This window comes from Platalea leucorodia (genome assembly GCF_965183815.1).
Source record: "Platalea leucorodia genome assembly, chromosome: 6".
NCBI lineage: Eukaryota > Metazoa > Chordata > Aves > Pelecaniformes > Threskiornithidae > Platalea > Platalea leucorodia.
This window is the reverse complement of record NC_138828.1, coordinates 29,210,294-29,221,700: the sequence shown is the minus strand read 5'-3', so window position 1 is coordinate 29,221,700 and position 11,407 is coordinate 29,210,294. Positions and strand designations below refer to the sequence as shown.

General features: G+C 45.6%; 1 protein-coding gene across 1 annotated transcript in view; it reads right to left on the bottom strand.

Annotated features, from left to right (window-relative positions):
- Window positions 1-11,407, bottom strand: part of LEF1 (lymphoid enhancer binding factor 1) — a 67,608-nt gene that overhangs the window by 15,733 nt on the left and 40,468 nt on the right. Inside the window, 7 exon segments of the mRNA XM_082315049.1 lie at window positions 965-1,051; window positions 1,053-1,128; window positions 1,858-1,980; window positions 3,876-3,959; window positions 6,227-6,294; window positions 6,296-6,318; window positions 10,354-10,486. Of these exon segments, the coding sequence (XP_082171175.1) occupies window positions 965-1,051; window positions 1,053-1,128; window positions 1,858-1,980; window positions 3,876-3,959; window positions 6,227-6,294; window positions 6,296-6,318; window positions 10,354-10,486 (594 nt within the window).

Below are 11,407 nucleotides of genomic sequence, written 5' to 3'. Positions count from 1 at the left end.
GGGGCGGGGGGAAGTCATCTTCAGATTGTACCAGAGAAGTAGCAGTTTAGGTCATATAGTGACTTCCCACTTAAAAAGCACAGGGTTTTCAGAGAGTTTGCAGTGGCCTCTCAATCCTGCCTTAGTCAGTGATCAAGAAGAGGGTTCACTGAGCAAGGGGGATTTGAATAATCGCTACTCAAACTCAGATTGATGCAAAAATCGTCCCCTTTTCCTCATTTCCAGGACAGTCAGGGCAAAATGGGTATTTACCTCTGCTACTTTCCCTTGGAAAGAACAACACTGACAGTGAACATCAAGTTTGTAATTGTGGGGTGGCCTGCATATTTTTTTCGGAGCATGGAACAACAAAACATGCGGCCTGACAATGCCACAGAAGCAAATGGCTCTCAGCAAGGCTCTGGGACGTATACTGGGATCATCAGTACTCGGCTGCTTACTTTAGAGTTGACATTCAAAACAAAATCCCTGAGCAACCTGATGTAACTGGACCTGCTCTGAGCAGGTGTTGGACTAAATGACCTCCACAGGTCCCTCCCAACCCCACATGACTTTACAATGGGACTACGTTATATTCACTTTTGAGTTCCATCTCCTCTGGCATCCAGTGTTCATCTTAGAATGACCCCCCTCCTGCTCTGATGGACGCCAGCCTAAGGGAGGACCCAGAAGGTGATTTGAACGCTCCTGCCATGTGTGAATGAGGATATTTCATGCCTGAGGTGCTGACGCCACGACATGAGTGCAACAGACATCAATTTGATGATGTTGTTTAATGCTGAAAAAAGAAAATCAAGGATACTGCTTTTATTTTTAGTTGCATGTTTTATCTTCTACAGCTAATTTGATAGTCGCACATTAGTTAGCACCTCAAGCAGGAAAGTGAGCCATCACACCCCAACTAAGGGGAAACACACACAAATTAGCAGCACACGTGAGTACACACACACCCTCCTGTACGTACCCTTCTGCCAAGAATCTGGTTGATAGCTGCGCTTTCTTTCAGAGTACACTCTGCTACAACGTTCGCTCTCATTTCTTTCATGTACAAACATGAAAGCATTCAGAGGTTTCTTAATATGAGGTCTTTTTGGCTCTTGTTCTTTTCTCTGTTCGAGCTGAGGCTTCCTAAAACGTGGTGGGGGAAAGGGAAAGGAGGGGAAAAAAAAAAGCATTCCATTTACCTTCAGCCTAAAAAAACTCAATGGAAAATTACCAACCTGTGGTTACAGTACCATTTAAGTTGTAAGAATGAGAATTTCAGTGGTCAATGTCCCATCCACTTTCGTATCTTTTCAGAGAACTGACTTAATTTAATACCCAGGGAGGATGTCAGGTTGACATTCTCTAGCCAATAACATTTGATCTGTGAATCCACTCCAAATCCATCACTTGTCTCCATTCTCTTTTCGAATGGGCTATCCATAGTACACTAGAAGACCAGTGCTACAGGCAGGAGGATAGCTCCTCATCCACGTCTTAGGCCTTTTGCCTTCCAGTACTAAGCAAAAGGGCTGCTTTTTACTAGTAGGTTTTGCAGGTAAGACCTTTTCCAGCAGAAGGCCATGAGTTCACACTCAAGCAACATCCACAGGTAGACAGGTCCATGATTATGTCTGAATCAAGATGACTGTTGCTGATAGCTAAAAAGTGTTGGACTGGAATGAGAAATGGCTTCATGTCTCATTATTCTTCCCAAACAGTAGCCCACATCTCCCGTTTTAGTCACAGGAGAAGAGTTAAAATTCAAAGAGGACATGAAAGGCACTTTTTTTTTTTAACCTCCTTGACTCTTCTTCAGATAGAGTTAGTTCTCAAACATTTATAGATTAAGGGCTAGTGCAGAAAGGCACTCACACATGCATTAGCTCACTGTCGTTGTGCGGATGTTCTTGTTTTACTTGAGGTGTTACAATAGCTGGGTGAGGGATTCCAGTTGTGTGAGGGCCTGGAGGACCAGGAATCATGTGATGTGAAAACCTAAAAGAGAAAACAAGGAAAGGTCTGTAACACTACTGAAGACAGTCATCAAACACGTCTGACAGCAGTGGGATGCCCCAAGAACGCAAACACTACAGAGCTTGCAATGGAAGACAATTCTTTAGGAAAGCATGAAAAATATTTGGCTAAGATTTGTGCATTATAGCCCACTTATTCAAGAAAAACAAACAAACAAACAAACCAGCCAACGTTTTGGTTGTAAAGAAGTTATTTTATTACCTTTCAGGCAAACAGTTTTAGCAATGCACACAAGAAACATTTAACGGTTATACTGTTGCACTGACTAGCAATAAAAATACACATTTCTTAACCAAAAACTGTATTTCTACACCAAGATATAAACATTCCTAAAATATCCACCACCAGCCAATGCAAAGGAGGGAACTGTCATGCAGAAACAAATAAAATAAAAGAAGAGTCTTCTCAAGAAGTCCCTGAAGGATCTCTAAGGAATCTTTTACTTTTCAAGTTACTTAAGCGAAAAGATTTTAACATCACTTCACCTAAACTCACCATCCTTCCCTCAAATGCTTAAAATAAAAAGAAACTAAAAAAATCCTGCATCCTGGAATAAGGGGGAGGGGGCAGGGCAGGGGGAGAGAGAGAGACTTTTGTCCTAAATAAACCTTCTTTTCATTTGTACAAGAAGGAAAATGAAAAGAAAAACCAAAGTACCACTAACTCAGTCATCCCACCCTCCTATCCCAGGTCATCCTCAAGGACAGCTGAGACGGATCTTGAAGGTGCTGAGCATTGCAAGCTCAGGTGCAGCAGAAAACCTGCATGCTTTATTTTGAACTGATGGAAAGTACCATTAACATCAAAAGCAAGCTCATGCTCCAAAGGTTTGCTGAATGAGTGCTGGTTAAGGAATCACATCCAGCCTCTCCTTTCTCCATTCCCTAGTCACCTTACCCTTTTCCTTCATGCCATCAAAATAGAGCAAACACAAAGCCCTGTAACCAAATCAAGTCATTTTATTATGGAGAAAGAATGGGTTTTCTTCTCAATCACCCTGACAGGCACGTGCTTATTCCCCTGTAAAGAAGTGAAGGGACAGTGATAATCCAAAGCAGCCCACACAAATAGAGGCAAGAGGACCCACCACTTATCAAGTAGCTTGTCTTAAGTCCCTGTGCAAGAGGATGTGTCTTCTTCAGGTGACAAAAAAAAAAAAACCAAACCCAAACAAAACACCCAAGAATGGTATATTGCAACCTTGTGTACACCAAGCACAGGATGCAGAAGCTGCCTTTAGAGGGCAAAAGCAGAGGAGACGAGGTCTGGAGTGTGTCACGGCCAAGTCTCAGTTAGCATTGCTTGCTTGCACTTAGACATAAAGACACAGTGCCTGATTCACACACCAGTACAAACACACTGTGCTGGCATCCCTTGCCATTAGTGGCTTTGGGCTATGAAATACCTACTTGCGAGCAAGTTTCCACATGGAGTGATACCTAAATGATTCAAGACTAATTAACAACAACTTTGAAATTAGAACTAGAGAACGCAGACTAGCGTGACAATCCACCTGGTTGCATACTTGCATGAGCAAAACCCAAGGATGCACACTATATGTTGCATCTAGAAATGAACTAGCGACTCATTTCAGATGGAACAGCTCAATTAATTGTGGACAATTCACCATTTCTCCTAATTGCAATACTTCAGAGACTGCCAAGAAAATGCTGAATGAGACCAGTGTGGGATCCAGGCAAACTGTATATACACAAATAAGTTAAATAAAAATGTATGCATAAAGTTTTAGCTGACTGAAAAGCAAGCAAAGGCAGACCAAGATGCAAGCAGAAGATCAACTTGCCCTCTAATGCCAGCAGTTACTCCCCAGTCAGTCATTCACCTCCTACACCTACCTGGACATGGAAGGGTCGACTGAGAGTGAGGATGGATAGGGCTGCCTGAATCCACTCGAGATGGGATATACAGGCTGACCTTGCCTGAGGTCACAGAAGAAAGGAACCCATCAATCATATGATATGGTATTCAGTAGTTACTCTAGAGTTACAAGCACTTGATGGGAACTCGGTACTAGTCACAAAAAATAGTAATAGGTAACACTTTCAAGAATTCTGCTGTATTCAAAGCTAACGAATACTTGAACACTTTGGAGTTTCTCCCTTGCTATTGAAAGATTCCCAATCTGTCTTTCCACTGGGGAAGAAAGCAAAACAACCAGCCTTCCTCCCCCAAAGCACACGTGCACGCACATACACACACACATGCGCGCATGCATGCACACTCTCTATCTCTATCCCTCTCTCGCCTAGTTTTAAAAGCACCGGAATCAGATTTGGTTAACTAGCTCTTATGAAAGAGGCATTTTATTCCAAACAGTTCTACTGTAGACCAGTGCAAGAACACTAGACTGTGAATTGTGAAGCTAGAAAACTTTTTGAATAGTTTTGTTAAGTCTTTGAAAACTTAGGACTCTCTTCATTTGCATCTTCTATAGTGAGGTAGAAGTGGCCAGCTTCTCTAAGAAAATAGAGATTTATTTGATAAAAAAAACCCCTCACAACCACCTAAAAGCCCACAGCAACGTAAGTCCATCTTAACTACTTAAAGTTCAAACTTTGCAATCCAGTAAAAGGAGCTTGTATGAAATTCTTACCTCCTTTATACTCCCACATACAGGGAACATTTTGTCACCACCCTGTCATTTGGGCACTCTAGTTTTTATCATCATCATTACATATTGGTTACTTTCAGTTAGCAATGGTTCAGGTTGTGACTACAATTAACATGCTCAAGTAGCATGCTATGGTAATGCAAACAAATACCAGCTCAGCCCAAATACCTGAACCAGCCCAGAAAGACCATCACACACATCAATCCTATTCAAACGGTTACTTACGGACTATCAGCTCAGCTTTCAGGGGGGAAAAAGGGACATTGGCCTTTGTAAGGTTCAGGATACAGGTTTCACACTTGGAGTACGTTACTGGAAATGAGCAGTGCTCAAAGGGAAGGGGGGAAAAAAAAAGGTGGAAGAAGTCTCAGCAGCACTACCGCACAGAAGGCAGCTGGAAGCCATATAGCATAAGGGACGGCTGGGCACATCCTGCTGTCAGTGAGTGCTGCTGAACACATCCCCAACCCTTGTAAGATCGGATCTTGTCTCTCCTCTTCTTTCTCTTTTCCCTCTTCCCTTCCCCCAGCCTCTGCATCAAGAAACCATTCCAAAGAAATGATTGACCACATCTGGAAAACGAATGCCAGGAACTGCCTGGTGGTGGTGGAGGTGGGGAGTCAGCTGAGCAGCAACGAACCGGGAGGAGGGCGGGAAGGAAAAAATAGTCAGATACTTCCATATTTTAGTTTGGTATCTGATAATAATTTGTTCCAAAAAGGCATGTGACACTTCCTGAAAGATGTGCCAGCAATACAGCATTTCACCATCTTCTGCTCTCTACTCTCTATGCCTCTTGTCATCTGGATCATGTTTCCCGCCCATAAACACACTAAAAAAAAAAAAAAATCAAATCTGCATCGCTCATTGCACGGGTACAGATTAGTCAAGATACAGGTTCTAAAGCACCGAAATTGTTGCCGAGTTTCCTTATTCCTTGCTCTGACAGATCTGAGGGCAAGTACCTATCTACCCCAAGCAGACACAAAGCATCCTGCCAAATCAATTACTCTGAAAATACCACGTTTTCTCCAAAAGGAAAATGACACTCTGAATGGCAGAGAAAGATCCTGAGAGGGCTAGCATTAGCAAGAGCAGCAAAATCTCCCAATGAGAGAGGCTTCTCTCCATACAGAAACTGTAAGAAGCAGCAGACTACAAAAGTTTGTTCGCCATTTTGGTGCAGTTTCAAGATTTCCCCCCACACACACACTTCAAAGTTCCTTCTTACCTCCCCTCCCCTCAGTAATTGCAATTCTGTTTATTAAAAATTTACATTTAATACCTTGAGAACTGTTTTCTGCTATCTTTCCAAATGCCAAGAGCCACAAATCTGAGCCATAAGAAATATATAGGACTTCAAAGTGAAAATCTACACACTTCAATTTCTGTACGTGTTCAAAAACTAGATTCAATTCATTTCAAAGATCAACATTTTTTGATCTTTTCAAACTAAATAACGTAGTAATTTCTTACTGCAGCAACATTCTTATTTTGTAAATGCTGCGATTGATTCAACAACAGCAAATGGCGTGAACATGCACCCTTTGTCTGAAAAGAAGCTAAAGATCTTACCAGCCAAGAGGTGGTGTTATCTGTCCAACCCCCCCTGGAGACAAGGGATAGAAGGTAGGGAGATCAGGAGGCTGGAGGATGCCTGGACATGCCTGTTAAAGAGCACAGAAGAATGAATGACTTTCCCCTCAAAATACCACACATGAACTACAGTTCACAGCTAACATGGCCAATGCTACGATGGAATTAGTGCTCTAGATAAGAAATAACCATATTGTTGGTTAGTGTTAAAAGCAAAGGGCTACCCACGCCACCTTTAAAATAAGATATAACTTGCACACGATATTGCAATTCAAAGGGAAATACTGGAAAAAACAAAGTGGAAGGAGGGAATAAATGTATGGGTAAGGGCCTGCGCAAGTTTAGATGTCCTGTAGAGCGCGTTAGGCAATACCGTCCTCTCATGGTTTCACCAAACCCGATCGGATCCTGAGGACCTCTTACAACACAGCATGAAACAAGAGGAAAATAAAGCATTGTCAAAGAGGCAGCGCGGCAGAGCTATTAGATTAGGTAAATTGCTACTTGTACGTTTTGCAGGTTCCCTTATGGATTCACAGATTTGGAAACTTGCTACCACAGAGGATCAGTGGTTAATTAAGAATCATTTTCAGGCCTGTAATGGTCACACTTGATATGATTCATTCGGCTTCCAATTGTCACTCCAGCTCCAACTAAGCTCTTCATCAAGTTGACTCCTGTGGGCTCCAAGTCAATCTGTTTTGCATTGGTAGTATTTCATGGAAAAATAAGAGTCCCATCAGAAATGATCCATCAGCTCACATTCCCCAGAACACAGAGTCCTACAACTGCAAGAATCACCTCAAGATTAAAGCTAATCCTTGTCCCAAAAGGGTCTGTGGTCTCCATTCTTCACCTAAACCTCGTGCCCCCAGGAGACATGGAATTACAGTTGCAGAGGCCACAAAGACATCGGTTTATTTAAATGTGTTTGGGGAAGAGGGGGCTGAAGCAGAAGGAATTGTTAACTCTACTTCACATGTTAAATCAGCTGCTTTAAAAGGGCATTAAATATTTATGTGGTGACACTCCAAAGGTCCAAGACCAAGTGTGTGCTACCTTGAGACTTGGTTTATAGATTGATGCAACCGATTTATTTTCCTCCCCTAGTTTGTATTTAAATCTTCTGTATTTAATTAGAAGATTTGAAGAATATCTTTTGGGATTGTGCACGGAAAAGGATGGAAAACAATAATGGTGGTGTTACTGTCTCAAAACAGCTAAATTCTCATACTTGGGACCACAACCCGAGGATCATATTTTTGGCCAGTTGTCTTTTCAAAGGTGTAAAACAGCTGGTGGCTGACAGGAGAGGGAACGCTTTATATCCCAGGATTTTTATGAGAGGGAATGCTCTTTCAGAGCAGGTTTTTTTTAAAAAAAAGGTGAAAAACAAGCCCAGCCTCTCATCTTTCTCATCTCCAGTGACGGCTGATACTCCTGGGAGTGACGACATGACCTTGCCCCTGCCAGACCAAGTTCTGCACAAGGAGCTGGGCCGTTCCTTCCCCAAAATCTGCATTTCTGACCCAAGGGGACAACGCTGCTCTTTCTGCACTAATGCACAGTCGTTATCACTAGTCCAAAACTTGTGGCCCCTCACGGGGGGCTGCCAGCTACCTAATACCCAGAAGGAACACACGCAACTACTGCACGGTGAGTGCTCTCCAAAGTAAGCTTTTGCTCACAGGAGGGTTAAGAAAAAAATAAAATAAAATAAAATAAAAGGGAAAAAAGAAGTGACCGCCTTTAGCAAGGCAGTGGCTGTGTGTCCATCCCAACGTGCCTGGGGTGTGAGAGGCAGCACTGCAGGCAAGCTGCTGTGGGCCCCCTGTCACCACCCCGCCAGCGGATTTCGGTGGGAGGAGGGCAGCCCGGCGTCTGGGCTGGGGCACTGGGGCAGTGCCTCGCTCCAGACCCACGGTGGGAGGCGAGGACAGAAACAATGGTCAGAGGCGTTTGGCAGAGGACCTGAGGGAAAAAAATCCTCTCTTCACAGCAACTGCATGGGCCATTTCACTGGGGCTGCTCCCACACGCCAGCGGCGCCAAAATGGGGAGCATGGAAAGACCACACACATCAAGGAGACCATCACAGCCAAAACCAGAAGTCTCCAGCTCGCATTATCCACCCCCGTCTCCACCAGACACTGTGCAAAGGGATCGAGAGCCCATTCACGAACAGCAGAGGGGCACGAGCTCTGCGACAGAGACGTCCTTGGCCGCCCCCCCTGCAGAGCCCTTCTCTGGGCTTGTGCTCAGGGCCGGGGACGTGAGCAGTGAGATGCACCGGGGCTGGACAGGGGAGAGGGCAAGACAAGGCAGGAGGGAGGACAGGCAGCAGAAACAACTAACCAGATGTTCAGTTTGGGTCTGCAGGAGAAGAGTACAAAAATAAACCAGAGGTAAAGGCAAAGAACTGGGGTGCAGGAGGGGAAATCCATTGCGCAGTAAGTGAAAACCTTGAGCTCATGAACTGCAGCAGTGGGGTGTGCCCTGGCCACCACAGCCAGCTTGGACAAGAGGTGAGAATCCTGTACTCTAACATGTGCGGCACCAGTGGGATTTCAAGGAGCAAGCATTAATATCCTTCTCCTGGGCACTGATGCAAAGGAGGAAGACAAATGAGGACAGGAGGTCTCCATTTGCTTCTTCCAACTCTGAAAAAGATATTATAAGTGTATTTACAGGGTAGGCTTTCCAGGCAGAGTGCTTTTTGTATTCCCGCTCCCTAAAAAAAAAAAAAAAAAACCAAACCCAAAAAAAACCAACACAACTAACCAACAAACAGCAAAACCATGCAGAGCCACAAGGCCATGGTATTTTCTGGATGTAGCCCATGTTATTACCTGTGGAGCAAGGCCAAAACAAAAACTAGGCATTCAGGGAAAGTCAGAACTAAAAAAAGTCTCTCCCCCTGGATGATGGTGGCTAGACAACTCTCCAGATAAACGGGACAACTGTGCATGTGGACATGTGCCCAGGTAAAGCAGAGCTTCAGGAACTTGTCAACTAGGTGTCACGCCACGTGGTGGGACATGTGTGTGCAGAAAGAGGCAGGGAGAGGCACCCTCCAGCTCCAGCACTGACAGACTTCATGCCCATGTACTGATGTCCCGACTACAGCAAACGCCTTCACAAACCCTCTGCTCCCTCTCCTTCCCTCCTCGCCACCAGTTCTCCTGCGCAGGCTTCTCCTCCTCCGCCTGCTTACCCAAACCCTGGCTCAGACCTGCGCCATCCAGGGCCAGCCCTCCCCTTGCACCCCGCCAAAAACCATCGCATCCCCCCCAGCTCCTGCATCCCAACACAAGCAAACACACCCAGGGGTTTCCTGGGGAGGGTTTGCCGGGGCGCTGGGCGGGAGCCCTCGGTGCAGGCGGGGCTCAGCACCTCGGAGGTTGTCGACACTTCCCGGGGAACCCACAGACTGACCCCGAGCGGGGCTGGTCTGACGCTCCCAGATGAGGATCTAGAGGGCTTTTTTGTTTGTTTTAAAGAGTCCTAGGGGCACAGAGAAAACTGACACCCACGACTCTGGCATCTAAAACAATGCTTTCTGCAGAAGGCAGTGGGCATCAGAAGGTTAAAAAATGTCATGTTTGCAAAGCCTTAACCTGCACAGGCTCAAAAATGTATTTTATGGGCTACGCTTCAGTTATGCCAACTGACATATGGAAGAATTCGGACAGCCAGAATACAAGGACATAAAATACAATTTCAAGTAAAAGGGGGAAAGAAAATGTTACAATAACACCACTACTGAAGTACTCTTCCCCCATTTTCGGGAAGGTGAGGGATGATTGCCGTTTCTGCATCTGCATGCTGCAAGCCTCGGGCACAAAAGGGGGTGGTGAGGACTGACTGCTGCTTATTGAGATTTTAAAAGATTGTGAGGAGTAAAGCAAGGCCAAATTATCACATTAGAAAGAGCACAAAGATTTAAATGGCCAAGTTAAATATCAGCATCACGGCACAATGACCGTCTCTGAAAGCAGGCATGCACACCTGGAACCCTCCTTCTAAAATATTAAGAATAAAGCCATATCAGCAGCACGGGGGACACTGGGACTGTTCTGCATCCCTGCCAGAATGGGATGGGCTCACCTTGTTTGGAGCTGACATCAGAGGGGATGTGAGACGGGTGCGACCCCGGGGAAAAGTGCTCATCGCTGTAGGTGATAAGAGGGGTGAGGGGGTGAACCGCATGAGAAGGCTGTACCACTGGCACCTTGTTTGACTGCAAGAGAAGAAAAAAAAATTGAATTAAATAGTGTTAGAGAGGTGGCCCTTCTGCATTAAAAAAAAAGGCACTTCCAAAATGCAACTTTTACATATTTGTATTACTGAAGGGAGCGGGGACAACATTGAGGCTGGTGGATGGCAACCAGGTTTGCTGCCAGAATTGGCATTTTCGAATCACCAGCACCTGAGGAGGGATGCAGGGGTTGAGGAAATGCAGGGAAATGGGTGGGGCCGGGAGCAGGAGGAAAAGCATTTGGGAGACACGGAGATGGGGCTGGGGAAGCGGCAGCTGGAGAGCTGCCGGGCAGGAGGAGCACCACGCCGGGCAGGCAGGCACCACACACCAAGGGCTGCAACCGAAGGTTGGCAGAGCCAGCAGCAGCGCTGGAGAAACCATTTGGTTACGGGATCAGCGTTTAAAAAAAAAAAACAAAAAAAGAAAAAGGTTTTAAGTGCAGGTTTGCCACATCTCCAGCCTTAAGAGCAACACAAGCATCATTGACTTCACTCCTCCTCTCCATTGCTCTCCTGCACGACCGCGGCATGTCGCAGCGGAGACAAGCCCCCAGCCTTGCCAGAGGGTATGGCAGGCTTTTCCCCTGGCAATTTTACAAACTCCACTTGAAACCTCCCAGTCTGGATAGCAAATAACTGAAAAGCCACCCTTAAAAGCCTAATTTCATATATAAGCATTTGGCAGTGGCCTCTCAGAGGGGTCAGTTAGGGAGGAGACCCGCTGACCGCCCGGGGACGGCTGGGAGGCCTCTCGCCGCACTGCGCCAAGGAGAAATCAGGAGTGCTACAAACGCCCAAGAAGGTCCCGAAATGGGTGCCGTAAAGCGATGCCCATGCGGGCCAAGACGCATGCTTCCCATCAGCCCTTTCCACAGAGGCACAGGGGAGGGGGCACTTGGCG